Source organism: Cyanistes caeruleus, chromosome 14 (assembly GCF_971803275.1).
Source record: "Cyanistes caeruleus chromosome 14, bCyaCae1.hap1.1, whole genome shotgun sequence".
Taxonomy (NCBI): domain Eukaryota; kingdom Metazoa; phylum Chordata; class Aves; order Passeriformes; family Paridae; genus Cyanistes; species Cyanistes caeruleus.
This window is the reverse complement of record NC_141714.1, coordinates 14353099-14379483: the sequence shown is the minus strand read 5'-3', so window position 1 is coordinate 14379483 and position 26385 is coordinate 14353099. Positions and strand designations below refer to the sequence as shown.

The window sequence follows — 26385 nt, the reverse complement described above, 5'->3', positions numbered from 1 at the left end:
CCCATCCCAGCAATGGGGTCAGGATTTAACCCAAAATGCTGACACACCCAACCAGTCTGGGCTGCCCCTGATCCCCTATGCTGTGCCTGGCACTGCCAGGGCTCCTCTCTGCAGCCCCAAAAGCCCCCTCAATGCAGGGCTCCCCAGCAGGGGCAGCTCTGTCAGCCCCCTTTTCCAGGGTATTTTCCTCCTCACCCCAATGTCACAGGGTGGTTTGGGTTGGAAGGGACCTTAAAGCCCATCCAGTCCCAGCCCTGCCATGGAGGGACACCTTCCACTATCCCAGCTTCCTCCAGGCCCTGTCCAACCTGGCCTTGGAAACTCCCAGGGATGGGGCAGCCACAGCTTCCTGTGCCAGGGCCTCACACAGAGGGAAGGATTTCATCAAATAAACTCAACAAGTTCACCCAGTAATCAACACTAGCTTATAGAATATGAGCAGAAATCAGATTTTGGATATCGGCACTCTGTCAGTTTTGGTAGAGCTACAGGCTTGGGAACAAATTGTAACAAGGACCCTCACCATGGACACAGGAGCAGCTTCCATCCAGCAAAGGAAAACACTGAGGTAATTTCACCAAGAAATTGCCCCTTTCTGCCTTGGAATAATACCATCAAAAGAGGGGAGTGCTCTGGTCTCAGGCTCCAGGAGCCAGAACCAGCTCACCCTGCTGCTCATATTTTTTGTTTATATTCACAAGGTTTGAAATCAGTGAAAAGTATGTTTCCTGAAACACAAACAAAGCCATTGAAATTCACAGTTTTGGTATTAGAACCCTGAAAATGTTTCCTGAGCGTTTTATCACCTTCCATCAGCCTCATTTTCCAGGCACTTACTGGGTGCTCACACAGCAAGTGACATGCAGGGACCCAGGAGGGGACCCCGGCCGTACCTCCGAGAGTCATCCCAGCCTCGTAGCACTTCCGCAGGCGGCAGGAGGGACAGTTTTTCCTTCGGAACTTGTCGATGGTGCAGTCGTTCCGGCTGGCACAGAGGTACTTCTGTTTACCTGAAACACCAGAGAAACAGAACATGGGTGCTGGGTACCAACAGAGACACGGGCTGGGCTCTTTGGGATCACTAAGAGCAGGCTGGAGAGTTTGGTTCTCGTTTTTTAAATGTCACCCATCTATTGCATGGCTTTTGGTGGTTTTCTCCCAGGTACCACCTAACCCCACAGTCTGATCCTTCTGCCACAATATTCACCTTTCAGCTCCCTTGTAACCATGATGCTGTACAGAACTTTTTGGGACTGAATTATTTTTTTTTGTGCAACCTGTTAAAACCAGTCAGGTCTGCTGTCTCCAGGTTACAGATATTGGGGTTGGGGAGCTGCTGCTCCACAGGTGAGTCTGATGCCACCCCATCCCCTGGGATGAACATGCAGTCAGCCATGAGGGAACTGGGACCAGCAACTCCCTGCACAGGGGAGCTTGTGCAGCCATGGGTTTTGGGGAGGCGCAGAAAATTCAGAAGTTACTTATGGTCAGAGCCACCCATACCTCAGACTCACCCTGCACTCGCTCCTGTGCAGCCTGTGCTCCTGTGCAGCTCCAGGCCACAGCTTTTCCTCACTGCCCCATTTGCCAGACAAGCCAAGAATCATCACTTTTCTTGACAAGTCTGAACACATTTACTGGATCAGGATTTATCTGATGTTCTTTGGGCTGTTCCAAACCAAACTGGACTCAGCATGCAGCAGAGAGGTGCAGCTTATAGACCCACGAGCAGCCCACATGGGAAACCAGCCCATGGCCTTTATTTATCACCCTGCAAGGGGTTACTTTCTGCATTCCTATAGGAATAGCCCTTTGGAGTCATCAGAAATCTGTGAACAGGATGAGACTGGATCCAACCCCTTAATGGACCACTTTTTACATGAGATGCACCAATTTTGGTGCACAGATTTTACAACCCTCACACCTCCACCACTGCTGCCCTCGCTGCCATTTCCTGAGGCTTTCACAGTGGGTCCCCTTCACTCATGCCTGGCCACAGGTTTGGCAGGACAGCTGCCACTGTCACCCCCTGGCAGGGCTCAGCACCCAACCCACTCCTCTCACAGCACCCAGGGGCTGCACAAACACTCCATGTTTGACCTTCTCACAAGCGTCCTCTTCAAAGTGGATCATCACCCACCCCTGTGCCTCAGCCATCACCTGCATTACCCACCACACCTCACACCTGTTAAATCATTTTATACTGTCCTCAGAACAGCTCTTCTCACACTCTCCCTGGCTCATTTCCCATGGGAAGGATACTCTGGCAAGCCTTGATGACACCTAAATCCCTAAGGACCCTAAAGAGAGTACAAACACCATCCTCCCTTTCAGCAGTTCATTGAGGAGGAGGATGAGTAACAGTGAACTTCAGCTGAAACTGGGTTACTTGGGAGTTATTTTTGTGCCAGGGGCACTGAGCACTGAGGCCACACTCCCTCCACTCAACCTCCTTAGGTAGTCACAAATGGGCGCCCTACTTTCTGGGGAACGGAGGGCTGAAAGGAGATTTGGCTGGCTGAGCCCCACCAGGATGTTCCAGGATCAGGCACAGCTCCCTCAGATTCCCCTGTGTCAGGTGCAGCACCCCACAGCCACTCTCCTCATCCCCAGGATCTGGACAGATCCCAACACTTGGGCTCATCCCCCCTCTGCCCTGTCCCTGTTGGGCAGCCACAGAAGGGGAGCACGGATGAGGTTTGGGAGTCCATGCCGTGCTCAATGAGGCCACTGTGCTGTTTCCTCCCCAGCAGCATCTCCCAGCTCCAGAACTGCTGAGAAGGGACACGGAGAGGGAGCCTCCCCCCGGAGCTGGGAGCAGGCAGAGCACCCCGGAGGACAAACAGGGCACGGAGGAGGCGGCAGGATGGCAGTGCCACCCCGGAGCAGCACACGCTGTGAGCTGCAGCCAACAGCTCTCCCCACGGTCACGGTACAGTGAATTTGCTGAGATGGCCAGGCCAGCTTCATGGTTCATGGACGGGCTCCTGGGGGCAGGAACCTGTTTTCTGTTGCCTGGGCCTGCACCAGTGAGCCCTGTTTGCTTCATGCTGTTCACCAGTAGCAAAAAGAGAACCAAACAGCCACACCTGGTCATGGTGCTGCTGCTGCTGCTGCTCGGTGAGAATGAGCCAAGCTCGCCTCACCCTAATTCCTGGGGATGAAGAGATTTCTCTTTAACCACCAGGAAAGGAACCACTAGCTCTAAAAGGTGGGAGAACAGCAAAGGGTGGCTGGAATGTGGATGAGTTTCTTCCCTCTGAAGTAAATGTCTCACACACAGAGACCTATTTCTAATTTCAGGGTAATTCACTCTTCATTTCAGAGCAAGGTGAGACATTTGCAATCAGCTGTTCTTTATTTAAAGACAAACGCACTGGTTTTTCCTTCTCTAGAGTTCAACACTGCAACGACTTATTTGTTTTCCTTTTCTCCCCTGTAAACAGCAGAGATGTTTTCTCATGTCACTCCAAGGCAGAGCCTCTTGCTTTGCAAACCTGTACAAACAGGTCCAAACCTCACACCCACTCTCTGGTGTTCCCCAGCAGTCCTGCTCTTTGCAAGGCCCATCACCCACCTGTCCCTCCCCCAGGGCACTGGCGAGGTGCCCACCCATGGACCACTGCCCAGCTGAGGACACTGCAGGTGTCCCCCAGAGAAGCCCCAGCTCCTCCCCAGCCAGCCAGGTCCTGTTTGACACGTGCACAGCTGAGCAGGGAAGTCACACCCAGCACCTTCTGCTTTCCCAGACCAGCACAGGCACCCCGAGAGAGCATCTTTGCAGCAGCCCCCACCATGAACACTGCAGTGCCCATGTCCCCTCTGCCAGGAACGTCCCTGCCACCTTGGGCCCCTCCTGGGCCGCCTCACACCAGGCAGAAAGACACTTCCACCACCTCTGAGCCCTCCCACTCATCTCCTGGGGCCACAGCACATGCTGGGAGCCAAGGGGAAGAACTGCTCTCCAGTTCCTCTTGACTAAAAATAATGATTTATGGTGGTGAGTGGCTCAGTCCAGGGGAATCATCTAAGTAACAGCCTGTTGCCACATGAGCTGTTGTGCCCAGACTAACTTTCTCCTCCAGACAACAAAGTAATCTGTGCAAACATCTGGAGCAAGATATACGACTGTAAATGTGAAAAACCAGTAAATGTTTCTTGGAAGAGAGAGGTCCTCATATTTCAGGGCATAAACAGAATTTTAATAGCTGAGGGATAAGGCCAAGCTTTCTGTGAAAGCAACTCCCCTGGGTCTCATGTAACCATGGGGGCTCCAGAGCTCCCCTGGAAAGCCCCTGGTCCTTGGGGCTGTCACCAGCAGGGCCATGGCCAGAGCTGAGCCTGTGGGTCTGCTGCTGGCACCCCTCCCATGTGATGTTCCTGTCGGTAACTCAAGAGGGCTCAGCCACAAGGCTCCCAGGAGCCAGCACTGAGCCACTGCTGAGAAGTACCTTTGCAAAGTTGTTTTCCGAATAGTCCTCGGTATTTACCGGATGGCTACAGTGAGCTTAACTCCCAGAGTGAAGCTCTGAGTGTTTTCCCTATGCTCTGGTTGCCCCACTTTTTGCTCTCCCCGTGGTTTTTTAAGGCAGATAACATCCAGTCATGAGAAACCCACCACTGGAGCATAGTGGTGCTGCAGCACCACTGAATCTTCTGCACACTCAACTTCTTTGAGTGTCACATCAGCCTGGGAAGGAGGAGAAAGCTTTTTATAACGTGGCACAGATCTTTGCAAATGTTCAATTTAACTTGGTGTCATCTTGAAACCTGGCAAGAGACTGTTGAGCTGGCCCAGAGACATTTCTCTGGTGTAAGGCTAATCCTCAGTAGGTCAGAATATAGAACACTAATCCATATGGAGGGTGATGGAAGCACTCAGAGCAGCCTGCACAGCAGCCTGGCTGGGAGCCTGCTAGGAAAATTGCCAAATACTGTGTTATTTTTTTTCATTTAGCTCTCTGCTATTTAAAGGCAGCCCCATCAGGAACACAGCCCAAAGCATCCCTACACAGCCAGGAATGCTGCATTGAGGCAGCTCTGGGCTGGCTAAGGCGGCCACAAGATCTCAGAAACCTCAGAGAGACAAGGAAGGTCTGCTTCTCTCCAGGATATATGCAGAGACACGACGATCCACAATGGGACAGCAGGAACCCCTGGGCTGCTAAATGACTCAAGGGCTGCCTTGTTTGAAGCAGTTTTCTGCCACAGAAAACCTGTTCATCACAAGGCCTGAACTCCCATGTCTTCAACCCAACCCAGCCATGCTCACCACAGAGGTGTGCCACCTACTTGTGTAGGGAAAAACAGTATCTGTGCTGGGCTGGATGAGTTTTTTGTCCACCAAATGAGGAGGGGGAGCCCTCCTTTGAGTGCAGCAGAGGAGCAGCAGCCCTGGTCAGAGGGCAGCCACCCAGCCCTCTGGACTGTCCCTGCTGGGAACCTGGGGCAGGTGACTGCAAGGGAGAGCACAACTCTTCCAGCATCTTTCTGGAAAAAGCAGTTGAACCTGAGCTTGTGAAACCCCTCAAATCTGTCAAATATTTCATCAAAGCAGGGGTGGCCTGCTCCTGCCTATAAACCCCTTGGTGTGTCTAAAGGGAAGAAAAATCAGTGACACAACTTTTTTTTTAATCTTTTCCCTTTCTCACCCCTTAGAATCCAGTGCATGTCTATAAAACCTCATTAAATATTGCTGAATCCCTGCCAGGTGAGTTCACTATCATCTCAGAAGAATATAATTAAAAAATAAATGATGTGCCCAGCTATTTCCCTCCCCTCCAGGATGCTGTTTGTGCTGCTCCCTCCACTGAAGGCTTGACACCAGCACCAGGAAGGTAGCAGGTTTCTTTTCTCATGGGGAAGCATTTTGATTTACTGCTGTAAAGTCTCCAAGGGCAACCTAAGGTTTTCTTAGAAGCGTTTTATGGACTTTAAAACATGAGAACGCGCTGAAATATCGGCTTTCAGTAATGCTCCTCAGGTTTAAGAAGGAAGAGATCTATCTGGAAACTCATCAAAAGTTAGAACAGAAATCATCACCTGCCATCCCTGCATTCAGTACCTATAAATGAGCACAATTTATTGTCACTTTCCAAAATAAAGACTTACCCATGTACCTCAGGGTAACATAAGATGAAACCTCACAATTTGGCAGCCCCCCCTGCCCCTCTCTGCACACACATCCAGCTCCCCAGGAAAGCCAGAGAGCCCAACCCCAACACAACCAAACGCTCCCAACCCTCTGCCACACTGCAAGACTGAAGAGCCAGGAAGAGACATAAATACCATTTAAATTAATGACATAACACAATCAGGAGAGGGAACAACTCCACGGCACGTGCCTCAGAGCAGCATGAGCAGCCTGGGCTGCCCCTCCGCCTGTGGACACCTCCAGATCCTGTCACCCACAGGACAGAGCCCACCCCGGTGCCAGGGGAGCACAGCAGACACGGGCGTTCCAGCAGCAGTTCGTCTGACTGAGCCAAGACTCCACTTACTATAAATCAACAATAACTTGCTGACTTAAACAAGCATCTGTTATTTACTCTGGCTGCACAAGCCAACCCACTTGGCTTGACACAAAGCTGGTGTGCAGCACAGACAGAGCTGCAAATGATTTACTTGGGAGAAATATGCAAAATGTATTAACTATTATTTGACTGTCCTTTTCGGCAACAATCCAACACTAATGTCCCCTGTGGTATAGCCCCTATTCTTCTCAGAACCAGGACTGGCAAGTTGGCTCCTGGCACAGAGGAATGAGGGAAACATGACTCCAGAAAGAGGCAGGATAATGAAAATTGATCTGATTGACATAGAAGCAGCAGTCTGACACCAGCAGGTGAGCACCCCCAGCCTGGGACCTCTGCTCCTATAAAGGAGAGGCTGGGCATGAGGAAGGTCATGGTGAGACAGAAGCTGTGTCCCCACCTCTGCTGCCAGCCCTCTCCTGAGGACACCATGGCCAGCACATGCCCACATAAATTGTTAGCACCAAGGAAGAACGATGGCTTGTGCTGGTTCACAACTGTGTTGGTCCACCTCTCCTGACAACAAGCCTCATGAGCACATTACATTGCTGGACAGTTCAACTTCCACAACAGAGAGTCTCACTGCCCAAGTGCCCAAGAACCACAACTCTGAACTGCAGGTAGAAACCAGACATTGCTGAGGCACAGCCCGAGGAAACAGCTGGGCTGGGTGCTTCTGCATGTTCATTCCTGAGGAAAGATGGCACAAAGACCTCCCTGTTGAGAGGGAACATTTGGGCTCACACTTATCCCTGGAGAGCCTGGACATGAAAGAGAAGTTGCTTTCTCACGGGCTGGGGAGAAGGATCATGGACCCCAAGGTCAGAGCACGGCTCCTGATGAACAGAGGGTTGTGCTGTTTGTGGGCTCTAGAAGGGCACAGGAGAGGAAAAGCCTCCCCTAAACTGGCAGTTGTGCATCTGAGACCACAGGTGGGCCGATGGGAGCTTAAAGCACTCTGGAGAGTCAAGAAGAGAAGCAGGAACTGACTGTTCCAGGAGCTCACCAGGTCACTAAGAAAACTGTGGAATAAAAGAAACATTTGGGTCGGAAGGGACCTTAAAGACCATCTTGGTCCACACCCCTGTCATTGCAGGGACACCTTCTAAAAGATGAGATTGCTCAATGCCACTGAAATAAATGTATTTTGGCAAACTGGTTTGGCTACTTTTTGAGAGCAATCGGTAAAATGAAACGACAAACGCAGGAGAGAAAAATCAATTTATCCTTGATTTTTCTCCTTTTCTGGTTTAAGAGATCTTAGAATGTTACCACAGTGGGGCAGTGACCTCTCCTCTGTCCCCATTACCTTCAGCTGCCCGTTTGAAGAACACTTTGCAGCTCCCACACGTGAGGGCTCCATAATGGCACCCGGACGCTTCATCTCCACAGATCAAACAGGTCTTCTGAGGTGGGAAGTAATAGTCAATGGGCAGGACATGGTCACGGCCAGCCTCCAACCTGCAGCATAAAACAGACAGCGAGAGAAGGGTCAGCAAATGTGGGCAGGACACGGTCATGGCAAACCCAGAACTGCAGTGATGGATCAGCCAAGCTCTGAGCAGCAAGAGAGAGAGCAACAACCGAGCCAGGCCCGGCCCTGACCATGCAGAGACCCTGCTGGGTGCCCCACTGCGGGAAATGTGTGACAAAGAGTGACAAAGTACAGTGACAGTGACACAGTGACAGCACAGCCTAAGGAGAGAAGGCCACTGAGACTGGCTGTTGCAGTGCTCATGCAATTTTGACTTCAATAATGAAGCTCATGTGCCAAATAAGGCAGAGCACGGCACTGCCAACCCCTTAATGCCACGTTAACCACCATGCCCAGATGTCCCCAGTGCCTAATTCCCCTGCTCCAACACCTCACCATTCTACACACCCAGATTCTGCCCTCTCAGCTGGTCCTGTCCCCTCCCCAGCCTGATCTGATCTGTTTTATCAGATCCATGGAGAAACTGCTTTTCCAGAGGGCATGGCAGGAGGACAGGGGCTTATCCAAATCAAGAGCCAACATGTGCAGGCAGCTTGGGAAGCACCAGCACGTTAAGTTAATTACCAGAACCCATTTTTCTGCAACCCCTGGATGAGGCAATTAGCTTTTAGCAGTCTGCAAGTCACCACAACTTTTGGGTAAAATTAGATCCCCTTTCATTTTTGGCATTGTTTGTTGCTTGCAGGTGAGCTCAGAGAAATCAGGTTACATCAACAGTGAGTGTGACAAAGATGGGACTTCTTCAATAAACTTTTATAGCCAGAAAAGCCCCACTGTCCTCACCTGTCCCTCACCTGGGAGCTGTGCAGATCCCACCTCAGTTTCAGGTCAGTAACTGAAGCAGCAATTTCATCCTCAGTTTTTATGGCAAAAACTTTTTGAGTGATTTCTCATCTCTTTAACAGGAGCAATCAGTGACTCATCTGTAGATGCAGCTCAACCAGCCTTCCCCAGCCATCTCCATTCCCAAGGACTTTCTTGAATTACTGATTCAATGGAGGAGACACAGTTGGCTGCACCGTGCCTGCCACAGTCAAGTCCTGTTGCAACCCTCGTGCTCCTTTCTTGGCTTACCTGGCATCCCTCCTGCACTCCTGGTGTGATCCCACCACCCATCTCAGGGTCCTCCCACATCCCCCCATGCCATGTGCTACTGGCACTGGGTGAGAGGGGCTGCTGGAGAGCAGACCCTGCTGAGGAATACCAGCAGCACATAGAAAAGCCTGGATAAAAATGTCTTATTTATCCAGTATGTTTTAGATTCACACATAACAGGCCTTTCTGCTAATGACCCAACACCTCTTTTCTCCTCTCTGTGCAGTCAGAAATCCAACAGTGCTCATTTCCCTGCTGCCATAAGGCTTCCACTGTCTCCCCCACGCTCAGTGCTGTGTGCCATGAGCAGCAGGGCCTCTCTCAGCAGGTGTCGTGACAACAGACACAAGACTCCCAGAGGACCCTGGGCTGGTTTTGAGCATTAATTATCTGAAACTACAAAGCAGGTTTGTGATTGAGTGGCTTCTGAAACAGCTTTTAAAGAGCTGTTCATGTATGGGAAGAGCTGTGCAAGTACAGAAAAACCCTCCAGCAAGTGTGCATTGAGTGTATCCCATACATGTGCCCCTGCCAGGGATGGGATGGAGCTGAGCAGGGCTCCCCACACACCCCTCCATGCTCAGCCACCCTTGTCCCCACTGCCACCAACTGATGGAGACTGGACGACACCGGCTGACATGGAAGGGGACTCCTGGCCATGGGACAGGCTCCTCCTGGGGTAAGGCTTGGCAGGGTGTGCACAGCCCCAGCACCCCAAGGAGATGGTGTTTAGGAGATGCTGTTTAGGCAGGTGGGGAGGGGCTCTCCACAGGCCCTGCAGCACCAATGTGGTTCCCAGCCAGCAGCCACTGCCCAGCGCTGAAGCATCTGCCCGGGAATGCCCTTGACTTTAAAAAAACACCAATTTGCCTTTTCTATTTTTTTAGAGAGAGAACTGCAAGAAAACCGTAATGTAAAAATGTTCTAACAACTCAGAGTGAGCTATGCTAATGATTCCCTTAACGATCCATTTTCCAGTTTCCAAGGGACATTTACAGGGCATTCTCAAAACGTGCAGGTAATACATAACACTGGCCAATGAGCCAGAGGTGCCTGGAGAAGCTGCAGGGCAGCAGGGCCAGCAGAGCTCTGGGCAGAGCCACCTGCCCCAAGGTGCCAGTTCACAGCAGTGCCACAGCCCCTCGCCCTCGTTTAGGGCACAGGAGGGGCCACGAGGGGCGGCTCGGTGGCCAGCTCACCACTGGCGGCTCCCAAGCTTTCCTCTGGGTGAAGTTTGTGCCCACAGAGCCACAGCAGCGCTCAGGTCAGACCAAAACAGGCCGTGCTCTGCAGGGGCTGGCAGCTGGTGCCATATGTGGCAAGTGTCAGCCCAGCTGTGGAGCCCAAAGCAGGGTGATAGCGCTCCAGGGCAGACACAACCGGGACGCGCTGACGGCGGTGGCGATGCCAGACCCGGCGCGCCCCGAAGGCCAAGGTCGCAGCTGCCACAAAGCTTGGTGGCTTTCAGGGGTAGGGAAAAACAACCTCAGTATCTCTTCTACAGCTCCAGGATGAGTTTTATTCTCATTTCAGAAGGGTTCTGCAAGGAAATGGAAGATTTACCGAGCTCCCCTCACACGCATATATTTCTGGGGAGTAGAAGCTTCATTTTGCAATGAGGCATTTGTTTGTCATTAGTTAAATTTCACCAAACAGCCACATTTCACAACATCCACAGAAAGCCAAGAACAAGCACTGGTAAAAGAGGAGCCAACCACTTTTCCTGATCCACAAAGAAAGCTTCCATCTCAACAACAGCTGGCACAGGCTGCTCGAAAAGAGCTGCCCACGACTTCCCACCCCTAAGCCAGACCAGGACAAAATGATAGCAGCTGCCACGCACCCCCAGCTCATCCCACACAGGAACCCCAGAGCAGAGCACCCTGGTCCCATACTCCCTGAGGAAACAGGGTTTGTACCTTCACTGTGCTGTGCCCAAAACCTGCACATCTGTGATGCTCGGGAAGATGTGGAGACCAGAACTGAAACAGCACTCACAGACTCAGGTGCTCAGGAGGATGCTGAGCTCAGAACTGAGCCAGCACTCACACATGAACTCAGGTGACACAGAACCCTATCCAGTCATTTCAAGTACTGTCATTTCTGAGGCACTCTGGTGTTATCAGAAGGAATCTCTGCCTTTAAAACAGCATCACCTGTGCATGACATTCTCTAAAGCAATATTAAATTTAATTGGCTTCCCCTCAGTGCAGTTGTGGGGCTCCTGCCTGGATGAAATTCTGTCACTCCCATGAAGGGGCCAAACCCATGCTCAGCAAAGGGCATGACTGCTTACTTTGGGCACATCCTCGTGTCCCCTTGCACTGTCATTTGGCTGCTGCTGGCTCCAGCCAGAGCCGAGCCAAGCCTGCACTCACAGCTACCACATCACGCTCATCCAGACAAGGCCTGCACAGAAACTTTAAAGTGTTCACCTGTTAAAATACTTTGAGCCATTTAATCTATAAACATGCAGCTTTGTACACTGAATTCATGTCCTTTCTGCTAAATAGCCTTGAGTGTGTTTCCAGCCTGCCCATGCCTTGTTTTTGTGTGCAGTGGCAGCAGAGGCACAACAGCATCTGAGAGCAGAGCAGGGCACAGCACCAGCCCCAGGCTGGTAAACACACATAGGAACTGGATCCTCACCGGATTTAAATAAATATTAGCAGATGACAATGGGTTTTCCAAGCATCCCAGCAGTGCAGGCTGGCAGGAGGAGCACACCTCAGAGAAAACAAACGTCCTCCCCCCAGCTACTGACAGGAGCAGGCTTGGCTCTCCAGCCCTGGCCCTACCTCCCAGCCCCAGGGGCACAAATAGCTTCCACAGGCACAGCTGCACAAATCCCTTCCCAAATCTCAACATTAAACTCTGGGTTTTTCTGTTTTCAAACAGTCTGTTTACTTATTTTGACAGTTTATTTTTCACACAGCACATCCCCACTGTAGCTGAAGATCCCCCCACCACTCCCAGCCCTTGGCTCTTCTCTCTCCTGTGCTCCAGACCTGGAGATGCATGGACCCAACCACTTTTGTTTGTCCCTGCACTCAGCAGACAGCCCCAGCCTGCCACCTGACCAGCTGAGGCACTGCAAACCTGTAAATGGGGAGCCTGCTGGGGAGTCCCCTCATTTCATGGCCATCCCCAGCTCTCACCTTCCAATCATCCATAAGGAAGAAGCAGAAAATGAGCTTAAAAAGGTGAAAGCTGCCAGGTTTGCTACACCTGGAACACAAAGCCTGGGCAAAGCCACCCTGCAGTCTCTGCACCTGACCACTGGCCACAGTGGAGGTTGCTGCCCACGTTTGGTTACAGCTGACACCAAAACTTCTGCCTCAAAGCCTGATGTCTAGCCAGGGGCTCAAGGAGCAGCTTAAATAAATCAGCTCAGAGAAGATGGAACACTTGATCCCCCCAGATGGAGCAGGTACCTACAAAAAGAGATGGCAGAAGCACATTGCAAGGTCACTTCAGATGGGAACTCACCTGATTATGAAGCACAAAGGGGACAAAAAAGCAAACAAGGAGCAAGAAGGCTGCAGGCAGACTGCAGCCCTCAGGAGCACTCTGGAGGCCATCAGAGCCCTACCCTGTATCCTCCTGGTGACTGCAGAATCACCTGGAGTTGCCAAGGACAGGACCTTGGCATCCTTGTTGCATAGAGAACCCTACTTATTTCCCAAGGAAACACTCTGTCCTCACTGATATTTATTCAGTTAGTTTAAGCCACACCATAATCTTCCATTTTCAAATCCATCTCCTCTGCTCACAAAAAGAAAATATGCCTGTAAAGAAAATCACAAATAATGAGACACTTGATACATATATTTCATGCTCCAAGAGACACTGCCATGATGCCAGATGCAGGTACAGGCTTACAGCTCCCATGAAACCATCCAGGGTACAGACTTGTGGTGCCACATACCAACATCTCTGCCTGCAGGAGAACTTTTACCTTTCTCTCTTCCACAATCAAGTGCAGTGATGCCTACAAAATGCTCTGGAAGAGGGGATGCGAGTTCTTGGTGGCTTTTCTCACAGCTGGTGTGCCAGGCGGATCTCCAGAGGAACAGAACACTGTACCAGTGTCCAGCCATGGGGCACAGCACCTCAGGTGAACTGGCCACGTGGCCCCCAAGGCCACCATGGCCCCCCAGCACCCCCAGCTAACCACAGCATCTGGTACAGGGCTACCAAGAAAAAGCCAAAGCAGAATGATTCCAATCCGTGTCACATGAAGCTTCAAATGTATTTGGAATTTAACTTGGCAACAAGGATCAAGTTATGCTGGTGGCCAGAGGTCAGTTGTCGGCTCCCAGCTGGGCTGCTGAGGGATGCCAGGATTCATTCCCAGACTCAGATATTTAAAACACAAAATATTTTACCCGCTTCCTTTGGTAGTGGAATTATTACTAAGGAAACCAGTGCTGCAAATTCTGCATTTTTATTTCTCCACTGGAGGAAGCACAAGGCAAAACCAGACAACAACAAGGGCGGGACCCACGATGGAAACATGAGGAGACCACAAATACCACGGATTTGGCACCCAGCTGGGGAGGCACTCGGCTGAGCCAGCACCCTCCCCCTGGCACAGCACTGAGCCCTGGGGATGGATGGGGACTGCAGCAAGAAGCAGAACCCCCCATGTCGGGGAGCAGCCCCCCTTGTGAGTGGGGAATAGCAGGGATCACTGCAGTGGCACTGAGAGGGTCCCACAACTCACCAGCAAAACTGGGTTATTTTTATAACCTTTATACCAAGACCAAACCTTTGCAGAGACACAACTGCAGGGGCACAGAAACCCTTCCCCTTATTATGTCTGGGAGTGGGTACAAGCTCTAGATGCAGAATTTCCCTTCATCTCTGCTGGTAAAGCACAGAGTTTCTACAGGAGACTTCACGACTTGTGCAACAGTATCATCTTCCCGTATCCTCCAAGCGGATCGTGCTGTGAGTCATCCCTGACATAAACACACTAATTAAAATGAACACTTCACAGATTTAGTGCCAGGTCTCCCTGCAACTCTTAGCCCCAGTCTCAGCAGAACAGGCAGCATAAAACCAACTTCCCCAGCAACCCACAGTCATTGGCTGACACCCACCAATGCCCCCCGGCCTTCCTGGAATGCCCGTGGCTCACAGCTGCCCACATCTGCCAGATGCACATGGATTGGGGCAGGATCAGGGCAGGACTGCAACAGGAGCAGGGCAGGACTGGCCCCTCAGCAAGGCTTGGATGGAGGGGATGGATGGATGGATGGATGGATGGATGGATGGATGGATGGATGGATGGATGATAGATGGATGGATGGATGGATGGATGGATGGATGGATGGATGGATTGATGGATGATGGATGGATGGATGGATGGATGGATGATGGATGGATGGATGGATGGATGGATGATGGATGGATGGATGATAGATGGATGGATGGATGGATGGATGGATGGATGGATGGATTGATGGATGGATGGATGGATGGATGGATGGATGATGGATGGATGGATGGATGGATGATAGATGGATGGAGGGATGGATGATAGATGGATGGATGGATGGATGGATGCTGCACCAGTAAAACTCCAGTGGCACACACCTGCAACCCAGGGTATCCCAGACAGGCATGGACTGGGAAACAGTGCTTTGATGCCACTTGCAGTGACATATGGCAGGGACAACCAGACCTGTTGTTTTGGGGGCTGAGAGCATTCCCAGGAAAACACAGAGAGCAGAGCCCTACAACCGTCTGACTCCAGGGACCTGTGGGCATGGGTGGTCCTCCTGTTATCACAGACCCGTGCTGGAGTTTTGACTGGCCCTGCTGGGTGGAGATGTGCAGAGAGAGCCGTGGCACGCCAGGGATCAAAGCCCTGCCCACTACCCCTTGGCCGAGCTTTCCCAAGCAGGCGAGGAATGAAAGCAGCCAGGAATCATTTTCTTTCAAGCCTGCCTGCAAACCAAAACACAGATGCCACATCTAATTTTAGGCTTCCCAGCCTTGAGAGTGTTCTCCCGAGTCTCTCTGAGTGAGCAGGGAGATAGTCATCTTAGGACACGCCGCAGCCGCAGTGGCTGCGCACTCTCCTTGACCCCAGCTCTGAAATGATAGCAGGGCAGGGGCACAGCATGGCTGGGAGTTAACAGATCCTCGCTGATCCCAGGAGATCCTGCAGGACACGCTGGGCCCCTCCACTCACTGCAATTGAGGGACTGGCCAGCCACCCTGCTAACCCCAGGCTGCCACCTTCTCCCTGCTGGACGTGACAACTGCTTCAACCCGGGCCATAATCCAAGGGTTTAAGCACCCACATGGCAAAAGGGAGGGTGAACTGAACAAGAAGAGAACAGCTGCCCCCTGGAACCTTAGCTCCCATCTCAGCTCAGCTCTGCCCAACCCTCAGCACAGTTCCAGTGGGGTGTTCTGTCCTGCAGGCTTCCCAGCACTGTGCTCTGCTCCTTCTTCAAACCACCCCCAACAGAGCCCAGAATCAAGGACCCGGCACTTTGGCAGAGGCTGTGCTGTAAACAAGAAAGGGAAAAAGTCCCTGTGCTGCTATTGTTTTTCTAACCATTTAAAGATGCTCCAGGGGACTGGGGAGCAGACTGGGAAGTAATAGATTTCTTTGTAAGGGGAAGATCCTATTACCAGGGAAAAGACTTTTTGACCACAGGGAACACGTGAAAACAAAGCCAATTACGGAGAGCCAGAAAAACGAAATCCATGAGAACAGGCTGAGTTCATCGGGACGATGTCACATGTTCTGGAGCACAGGAGCATGCACAGGGACAAAGCCCAGGCCAGCCCACGGAGGTTACAGCCCACAGCAGACCCATGGCTCCAGAAACACATCCCCCAGCCCTGCTCTGCTAACAGAGCTGGCACTGCCCGACAGCAGGAGAGGGAGTGGGGGTGAGTTGAGGGGATGGTTCTCAGTGTCTGAGCAGGGAGAAGCAGCAATGCCGATCCCATACCAAGCCCTGTGCTGCCCACATGGAGCTCCAGCCACCTCTCCTTCCTGCAGGCAGCACACAGCACGGTGCCTGCCCTCCAGGGACCCTGCAGGGTGAGGGCTGGGGATGTTCCTCATACAGAAGAGAACACACACATAATCTGTGTGTGGTGTTCATGGGAAGATGATGAACATCCACAAATGTGCACAGGAACACACACGATTCAAGAGAAACAGCAAATCATCCGAGCTCTCTTTGCAGGGGGATTTCATTTTAAGTTAATACACCTCATTGCTTCCCAGATGAAAGATATCAACCCAATCAGCACAAAAATGCATTCCCTGTATTTCCCTTTCAAGAAGAAAGCGGAGCTGCCGAGATATCCCATTCCAGCCCTCCCTGCTGGTTGGGAGATGTGCGGACGCTGCTCTGCTGATTGGCGCGAGGGGGAGGAGGCAGGAGCCTTCACGAGGAAATTTGTGATACAGAAACTTGTGCCTGGGCTCTGTTCTCAGCACACAGGCCAAGGTCAAAGCATTTTTTTCTGCCATTCCTAACCAGCAAAGAAGTAAACACAGCTAAAATGTGTAACAGCAGCCAAAATGCTGAGGGCTGGTAAAACACCAGAGAAAGAAGTGTCGTGTCGTTTTGGGAGAGAAAAGAAGCCCTCTCCATCCACTCCAGGCAGAGAGAGCATGGGGAGGTGGAAGCAAACTCCAGGGTTTTCCCACCTCATCCCAGGGACTGAACACATCCTCTGTAAAATGTATTCTGGAGATCTGCAGCCTGCCCTCTGGCTTTTGTAGGGATGGCTCCTGCTGGCGGCAATTCCAGAAGCTCTCAGAGGGATGGGGGTCTGGAAGGTGAAGATGCTGATGGATTTGCCCCGAGATTCTTCCCAAAGCCACTGGCTACAGCCAGCCCATGTCTACTCCCTGCCAGAGGATATTGGTGCAGAGGGAGAGGTCACCCACCAGAAGGCACCACCCGTCCATGGGTGACAAAGCCAGGCAGGACATGGCTCGGAGCAACATGGTCTAGTGGGAGGCGTTCCTGCCCACAGAGGGGAGAGGAATGAAATGGGCTTCAATGCCCCTTCCTAAAAAACCATTCCCTGAGTCTATGACCAGACTCTCCAGGCCCCAGCAAGGGCTGGATCAGGCAGCCATCCCCTCAGAAGCGCCTGTCACAGACACAAAAGGTAGATCGTTACGACTGCTGCCATGCCCTGTGCATGAGGGGCGGCTGAGACTCTGCATGGAGCTCTCAAACAGCTCTCCTGCTCTGCACAGCCTGGGCAGGGCTCTGCCAGCCCAGGCACACCCCAAATGTGCCCCCAGGAGCACCCAGATCTCAGGGCAGGCACACCAAATGGAAAATGTGCCTGTGCCTGGCTGCTTGCCCTGGCTAAGGCTGCCCACAGCTCCCTCCCCACACCAAGCGTCACACTCCTGCGCCAGCATGGTCAGTGTCCCACTATTGCTAGTTCTGCACTGACTCTCCCATGCTGACTTAACCCTTCTCTTTTGCCCCTAGAGTTGTTTGGGAAGTGACAGCTGCCTTTCCTGTCATGAGGTGCTCAGCTGGTCCACCCAGCCCCCAGCAGCCCCAGGCAACACGATAGACTGGCCCCTTCAGCAGAAACAGGGGCTCATCCCAGAAAACATTATTGACTTATTAGGATGGGCTTCCTTCTCCTTCGGATGGCACAGGGAAGCCACCAGAACACCTGTGGAAAGCATGGCTGTAATCCACCCCTGTGGACACCCGAGCTGCCTGGGGCCTGGTGGCCTGGGAAAAGGGCAGAAGCTATAAATACCTGGGGAACTGGCTTCTACTTTTAAGATTATTTCTATTACTGCAAATCACTTAATCTGAGGTCTGTGTCCCTACAAACCAATCCCAACACTTCTGAGGACGTGTCAGCACCTGACTTTGTTCTCACTATTTGCAGAGGCGTCCCTGGGCGGGGACTGGGGAGCTCCGAGCCAGAGCGCAGCGGGTGACCTTGCTCTTTCTGGCCTCTGTTCAGGCTGCACTAACCGGGGAGCAAGCAGCACCACGAGAGCAGCTGAGCCAAGCTGAGCCAAGCCAACCCGAGCCTGCCCTCCCATCCCGCACAGGTCCCCGGGGAGCAGCGGCTGCTCGCGATCCCGGGGTGCGGATGCTGCACTCCCGTAACCCCTCTCCTGCAAAACCTCTCCAGGGGCTGCACAAGGGGCCAGGGGAGGTGAAAGGGCCAATGGATGGGGAACAAAGTCCAGCACGCTGCTCCAGGACAGTCCCCAGCACACAGCACAGAGCCAGCACAGCCCCCCGGGACCCCAGCGCTGCACCACTCACACACCAAGGGGCTGCTGTCAAACCTCAGCCCCTGCCCGCCAAAAAGGGACAATTCCTTTTTCCACAGTTGCCTGGAGGCTGAATGAATCGCTGCTCATGAGTGCTTCAGCACTAAAGTACTACTACTGGGAGCATTATTATTACTGTTAGAGGGTACTTTGAATCTCACTTTAAAATGCTGGTGAGAAGAATCAGGATTGCAATGGCTTGACTTAAAGCAGAACAAAGCACAAGCACACACCGCAGTACCCAGGAGCACTGCCCACTGCAGGCACCTGGCCAGGGTGAGCTGGCCACCCACAGGGAGACCTCCCCAGGGAAGCTCATCCCTCCCTCTGGCCTCAGGCACAGGGGGATTGTGGTTGGACATGGATGAGTAGCACAGGCAGATGAGGGAAGGCAGGCAGCAGTGGTAATAGCGAGAGAATATGGATGGAGAACCTCCGTCACAAGTCTTTGCCATGACAACTGGGCCAGTTCCTTTTCATTTCAATGAGCTCCCTCATACCACTGTTACTGCTGGCAAACAGGGCTGGCTCTGGTCCCCACAGTGTGCAGCCACGGTCGATACCAGGGCCACCAGCCTCTGCCAAGGCCACCACTGGGCATGCCTCCACTGCCACCCACTAAGGGGTGATGTGACCCTATCTGCCTCTTAACTGTTTACCAGGCAAAAGTGCTCTGCTGCAGCAGGAGATGGGACATCTGCCTCCTGTGCACGCTGTATGTTGGATCTCTGGAGGAAAAGAAAGAGCTGGAAAGGATCCAGTACACCCACAGGAAGCGTTGCCATTGCTGTTTTCCTTTGAACATGGTGTAGAGCTGGGCTCATCCAAGGTGAGAGCAGATCACTCTGGTCAATGCTCATGTCCTACCCAATGATGACCCCAATGGGAGGTGCCTGTGGCCCCTGTGCCACATCACTACATGCACGTGGTGGCACCAAGCTGCCCTCCCCAGCTGGCCCAGGCTCTCCAAGGTGGCTTTGTGGCACTTGCTTTGCATCAGTCTGAGATTTTCTTTTGCAGAAAATCTTGCAAAAAGATAATTAACTTGCACAAAGCAATGAGGCTAAGGAGCTGTGCAAGGAGGAATCTTCACTTTTCCTATATATTTCCAAAGTTCCAGAGCCATCCACAGCTGCACAGATCTCTGGGATCTACCAGGGCAGCTCTCAGAAACAAACAGTTTTTACTAGAAGTCATAGAAAGTCTCCCACTGAATAGTTTTCTTTCAGTAAACACTCATTTGATAAATTTTAAATGTTCCACAGGGTGATAAAATAAATACAATTTCTTTCTTTTGTAATTTAGTCCACAATCACTAGCAGAAAGTATCCACTGCAAACACCAACCCAGCAGCCTCCAGTGAGTGCTCCAAGTCTAGACAGCAACCGGCAGTGGAGAACTGGCAAACTGGGACAGCCACTTTCAAACAAGCAATTTATAAAATATGAATGAAGGTTTGTGCCGAGAGTGAAATTCATGAGAATGACAGAAAAACACAAAGAACTGAGCTACTGCTCTCTACTACAAATTGTTCTTAACCCCATGGAATGAGACTGTTTTCATCACATCAAAAGACGACCACAAGATTTTCAATATTTTAGGGAATTTTGTGACTTCTTCCTGCAATACATGGTGGTGTTTCCAGCTTTCCTCCCAGCTCAGGAGCATGCTCCCACCTTGCCTTGCACAGACTGACTCCTGACCTGCTCCAGTTTCTGCTGTTCCTGTTCCTCCCGCTGCCCAAGCGCAATCTGCTCCCGTTGGGACCCGGAGGTGACGGCTGGCACGGACACAGAGCTGGCTCTTGTCTCTGCTGGAGCCTGGCACGGCCTTGGAGGGTTCTGGTGCTGGACCTGGCATCGCCCCTGGGATGCTGCTCACATTCGCTGCCTCGCTACACTGTTTCTGCTTTCATTCCTCCGGGACTGTCCCACACCTTCCTCGCTCTGAGAAACGGGACACAGGCAGTGACTTCCAGGAATCGTGGGCTCCGTGCCACCGGGACACGATTCCAGTGCCCATGGATGCCCATCCCCAGGGGCTGGTACCTGTTCCCATGGTAGGGATCTTGTCCTGGGGAAAAACCCATCTCTGCAGTGGGAATCCTGACCTGGGAGTGACCCCTGTCCTACAAAACACGCTCCATCCCTCGTTCCAAATCAGTGTTTTGACATGCTCTTCGGTCCCCAGAAGCAGCACCAAAGCACTTCCCATTGTTAACTGGCTCTCAGTCTGGAATGAAGTTCTCCTAGAAGGAAAACCAATGGTTATGCCAGACTGGCTGCAGGGAGTGGTGCAAAGCACAGCTCATCTGTGCAATGGATAAATACCCAGGAATCTGTAAACAGCAGGAAGAATGTAAAAGCTGCATAAGCAGGAGAAGAGCTGCCATGAGCAGATCCTGCACCACATGCAGCCCTGAAACCTCGGGAAAACGCACAAAATACCTGTGTGACTCCGACCCACCAACACTCTTAAAGCTTTTTGTGGATTGTTTCTTCAGCAAAATTTTCTGATTTCTCAGCTGCTGCTTCCAATACCAAGTGCCACATAAAGCCTGTCCTTCCACTGCAACCATCACTTGAGAGGAACCAGGGTAGAAAACTCACTGACTGTAGAACCAGCATCCAGAAGGTATAACAGCTAAAAAATTCAAGACATTTGGAAAATAGGATGGGAAAGCCTAGGGGAGGATGGGGCAAAGTCTGCCTTTGAGCAGTGAAGAGGCAAAGAGATGCTGTGCACCCACAGCCCAGCCCCTGACAGAGACACATCTCCTCTTCCCAGCAGTAAGGGACAGCTGTGTCCAAAGGGACTGGCTGCCCACACGACGTTCTGCCATGGTTCTCTTGTCTTCAAAGAAATATTTACATCCCATGGCCAATTGCCAGAGCAGAAAGGTCACACTGACTACAGCAGACAGGAGGGTCAGCTCCTTCCCAAGGGCTTTGGAGTTCTGCCAGTGCAGCGCTGGGGGTCCCCAGAGCCCTCCTGGGACTGGGTTGCCAGAGCAGCTGCTGCTGGGCATGGACTGGGAGTGAGGGCAACCCTGAGAACGACCTCCTGCCTCATTCCATCTCTTGGTGTTAACAGCTGCCCTTCACCCCTTCATCTCTTTGTCAGCCTTATCTCCGCCCTCCATAGGAAGGAATTACTGCAGGTTTTATCTGTAAGCCTATCACAATTACAGAGCTGAAACGATTACAGAGCCATCGAGCCAGGTGATGAATGAACACGTGGCACTGGCCCAAACTGACCACAGCCAGTCTAGGGAAGGGAACCAAAGGCAGATGTAACCAGCAAACACCAGGATTCCAACCAGTATCAGCACCAGGTAACAGCAGTGAGAGCAAATGCCACTTAAAAACATCTGAAGCTACACGGACAGCAGATTTTCCTGAGCCAAAAGGCCCTTAAATCCTCTTCTCCCCTTTGATTCCATTGCTTCAGTAACAGCTCCTTTTCTGATTCCATTTCATTCTAAACCGGAGGCCACCCCCTCCAATCCGACACCGTAATTTGTCTTCTGATGGCAGAACCTTGGATTTATTCTGACAATGCTCCATCTTGCTCCTGAAACAGGTTTTATAGTCACCTCAAATACTGCTGGTAGTAATGATGCAACAACCAGAGCACAAAGATAAACAGCTCCAAGTCCACAGAGCAACAAAACCTCAGATTAATTTCCTAATTACACGTAAACCCAACTGGTGCAGTCAGGGATACTGTACCAAAAGCTTTAAATTAAACCAAATTGTCTTAATAACCAGAGTGTTTCTGGGATGTGAAAGCACCTCTTAACCCTGACACACCCCCAAATACTGAAAACTGCTCATGCTTTAGTGTCATAGAAAGGGTGTTTAACTCAGAAAATACCTACCCACACCTAGTCACAACTGCAGCAGGGTAGAAGTGGGGCTTGGGAGAACTTCATCTGTGAAGGAAGAGCCACCATCCTGCTGGCAAACAGCAGGACCATTCAGAGAGGAAAGAAAGTAGGAGCAACACACCTTGAAATGCTCCTTATTCTCCAAAGCAAGAGGGCCTAGGAGCCTCTGCTCCCAGCAGCACCCCGAGGGACAGGGCTCTGAGGTGCCCATTGCCCCGGGCTTGTAAAGCCCCAGAAGTGCCCCTCACTGGCCTCACAGAACACTGAGGCTACGAGGGGAAAGCTTTATGTGCAAGGTCAAGTAGGGCAGAAGATCAGACCTAGCACCAGACAGCACACGGCTGCACATCCAAAAGCCAATCATCCTTCAGTCAGGGAATTTTAGTAGGGAGCCTTTCAGCTCCCACAAACCTTTCTTCTCACAGGCACTGCTGCCTGGGATGCTGGCACACGACCGGCCGCTCCAGGAGCAGCAGAGGCTGTTCCTGTGCTGGCACCCACAGCTCCAGGAGAAAATGTAAATCTGCAGGAATGGGCCAGCAGCACGCTGGAAAGCTAACAGAGACTTTGCTGGGCTGAAATGTACACCTGGCAGCGAGTAACACATATGGCTTGAGCCAGACCACGAGTGTTCCGCCTTCCTTACGGCGCTTGAAAATTCCATCTGAACACAGAGAGACGATGTCACTCCATCACACCTTTGCAGCAGCACAGCAGTGCTGTACGAGCCTTGGAGTTCAAAGGATAAGACACTGCTGTTGCAAAGGTTGCTGTGCCAGCTCCAACCCTGCTGATCCCACAGAAGTCTGCTAGGGGAAGCAGGCGAAGCACACCCAACAGAGCTGCAAGGAAGAGGAGTATACAGCACTTCCCACAGGAATGAGGGAGATGTTGTTTATCTCCAAGGCTGCTATCTACCTGCTGCTGCCTCCTCCAGCCTCCAAGACTGCCTGCAGACCTCCCTGGGACCCCACACCTGCTCTACTCAGCATGACATTCCCTGTCTGTGCAGGATCCCGCTGCACAGGCTCCGGAGGAGCCACACAGAACAAACCTGCACTGCCATCACCAGCATCCGAATGCTGAAGTTTTCCAACTTGATTCCTCCCCGCCTCCTCTGTGCTGATTCCAGCAGAGATTTATCCAGACTCCAGAGGCACACCCGGAGCTTGCACAGCTCCTGCCACGTACGAAGCTCCCAGCTGGATGATGCTCACAGCTGTACTCTTTCTGACCTGTCATTACTTTTATTCTTTTTTCTTTTGCCAAGCCCTTGACATCTCTGTACAGTCCCCCAGCAAATCACTGTGTGGGTAGAAATTACCCCAGTACCCAAATGAAGCTGTGGGCATTTAAAACAGAAACAAGCCCAGAGGCAGTGCACTGGCTTGGTGCTAATTTAGAGGTAAAATCTAACTGTTCATTTCAGCCTTTGCTCCCAGCATCCCGAGCATCATGGGGTGAGTGTGTGGATGCAGGACTCCCACGATGCAAACCCCAGGTGAGGCTTCACATACTCCTGGATGGGATTGCCTCTGAGCCAGCAAAAAATCCCTTGGGCAGCCCTTTCTCCCTCCCATTTCCATCAGCTCAGCCATGTTTTGCTGTGCCGGAAGGTGAGCATGCAGGTGCCCACTGCTGTAAGTGTTGTACAGGTATTTTACAGAGATGGCTCATCTCCTTTTAGAGGTTAATCCTCACCAGGAAAGATTATTCTTTGATTGAATCCTACTTCTCAAAAAAAAACAAAACAAAACAAAAAACCTCCCCTAGTTCATTCCCAAAACCTGTTCTAGCTCTACTTTAAAACACATTTTCAACCTGCACTTAAACAGCCCCGAAAAAGAAGTGATGTTTCTCTGCCACTACATTCAGGGTTTCCTGCTCTGCACAGAGCATTCCCGGCAGGCATTTCTCGGCGAGACAAGTTGCTGGGAGGATTTGAACTCGATGTCAAGATCCGTCCGTGCTTCGAGGCACAGCGTCCCGATCTCGCCCGCTCCCAGCGGCCGGGAGCAGCGGGATATCAGATACGTAAGGAAACGAGATGAACACAACGACCTCACAGCACGGCGGGGACAGCGGGCGTGCACCGCTCGATCCCGCCTAGCTGCCCCAAACGACAGCATCCCGGCAAAAGGGAAGGCTCGGCAGCGGAGAGGTGCAGCAAAGCGGGAACAGCCGGGACACAGCGGGGCTGGACCCGCGGTGAGCGCGGGGCAGCCGCGGCAGGCGGAGGGGAGGCTGGGGATGGCGCGGGGTGTCCGTGGGATGCGGGGTGCAGAAGGTGCCATGAGAGATGCGGGGTGCAGAAGGTGCCATGAGGGATGCGGGGTGCAGAAGGTGCCATGAGGGATGCGGGGTGCAGAAGGTGCCATGAGGGATGCAGGGTGCAGAAGGTGCCATGAGGGATGCAGGGTGCAGAAGGTGCCATGAGAGATGCGGGGTGCAGAAGGTGCCATGAGGGATGCGGGGTGCAGAAGGTGCCATGAGGGATGCGGGGTGCAGAAGGTGCCATGAGGGATGCGGGGTGCAGAAGGTGCCATGAGGAATGCGGGGTGCAGAAGGTGCCATGAGGGATGCGGGGTGCAGAAGGTGCCATGAGGGATGCGGGCACAGGATGCCGGTGAGATGGGATGCAGGATGCCGCTGGAAGCACAGCGCGGGGCGCGCCTGCCGGCGGGCTGCGGGACGCGGGTACTCACCGGAGGTCGCCGTAAGCGCCGGTGTAACCCTCGACCCAGGGCTCCAACTCGCTCTTGATGCCGGGAGCGGGGACGGCGAAAGGCGCCCGGCCCGGTGGGTACCAGGCATCGGCAGGACAGTCGGCGGGCCCGGGGGGCGGCTCGGGGCACGGCCCGTAGAGCTGCCCCTCCTCGGCGAAGAAGGTGGGCCAGGGGGGCGCGGGGCCCGGCGGGCCCAGCTCGGCCCCGAAGCGACACGGGCCGCCCCAGCCGCCGCCCGCGGCCGGCCCGGCCGGGCTCTCCAGCTTGACGCGGCCGAAGCCGCGGGGCAGCCCCGGCCCGGCGGGCGGCTCTGCGGCCAGGGCGGCCTCGAAGGCGGGCGAGGGGTCGCGGGCGGGCGGGCGCGGGGCGCGGGGCGGCCCGGCGGGCACGGCGAACATGCAGTCCTCGCGGGGCAGCGCCTCGGCCGGAGCCTCCAGCGCCTCCAGAGCCAGCCCCATGGAGGCGGACACGGCGCGGCACAGCTGCCGGGCGCTGTCGCCCAGCGGGTCTTCCTTGTCCGCCGGCTCGGTCTCGGGCGGCGGCAGCAGCGGCATCGCGCCCGCCTCGCCCAGCAGCTCCCGCAGCTCTCCGGCGCAGGGGAAGGACGAGCCCATGGCGGGGCCGGCGGGCGGCAGCGCCTTGGCGGCGGCGCGGGGCTCGGGGGGCGGCAGGCAGGCGGCCGGGGGCGGCAGGCAGGCGGGGGACTCCGGCGGCGGCCGCGGACTCGGCGGGCAGGGCGCGTTCGGCGGCGGCTGCCCGGCGCCCGGCTCCTCTCGCGGCGGCTGGAAAGCGTCGCAGACGCTCTGGAAGAAGCTCTGAAAAGCCCCGCGGAAGGTCCTGCCCGCCGGTCGCGGGTAGACGCGCCCGACCCCCAGCTGCACCTCCATGCTCGCCGAGCGCGGGGCAGCGATCGCTGCGGCGGCGGCGGAGCGAGGCGAGGGCGGAGAGCCTTGGCAGCGCTCCCGGCCCGACCCCCGCGGGCCGCCTACCCGTGGCGCTGCTCCGCGGCGCCCATGGCAGTGACCGCCGGGCACGGAGCTCGGTGCGCGCAACAGGCAGGGAAAGTTGGCGGCGGGGGCGCGGGCAGGTGCGGCGGCGGAGCGAGGGGCGGGCGCGGGGAGGGAGGCGCGGCGGAGAGACCTCCCCCCGGTGCTACCTCCTCCCGGTGCTACCTCCCCTCGGTGATACCTCCCCCGGTGATACATCCCCCCGGTGCTACCTCCTCCCGGTGATACCTCCCCTCGGTGATACTTCCCCCGGTGCTACCTCCTCCCGGTGATACCTCCCCCCGGTGCTATACCACCCCCCGGTGCTACCTCCCCCCGGTGCTATACCTCCCC

General features: G+C 53.5%; 1 protein-coding gene across 2 annotated transcripts in view; it reads right to left on the bottom strand.

Annotated features, from left to right (window-relative positions):
- The window catches only part of AR (androgen receptor), a 40518-nt gene extending 14364 nt beyond the window's left edge, over positions 1 to 26154 (bottom strand). The window contains exons 1-3 of one of the 2 annotated variants that reach the window (XM_086850959.1): positions 26035 to 26154; positions 7843 to 7994; positions 894 to 1010 (exon numbers count right to left, since the gene is read on the bottom strand). In XM_086850959.1, coding sequence (XP_086707085.1) covers positions 894 to 1010; positions 7843 to 7994; positions 26035 to 26060 — 295 coding nt within the window. In that variant the 5' untranslated portion in view covers positions 26061 to 26154. Of the gene's footprint in view, positions 1 to 893; positions 1011 to 7842; positions 7995 to 25024; positions 25996 to 26034 lie in introns of those variants that run through there. The other variant, XM_086850958.1, reaches the window with a different exon arrangement.
- Positions 26155 to 26385: the final 231 nt, after the last annotated feature.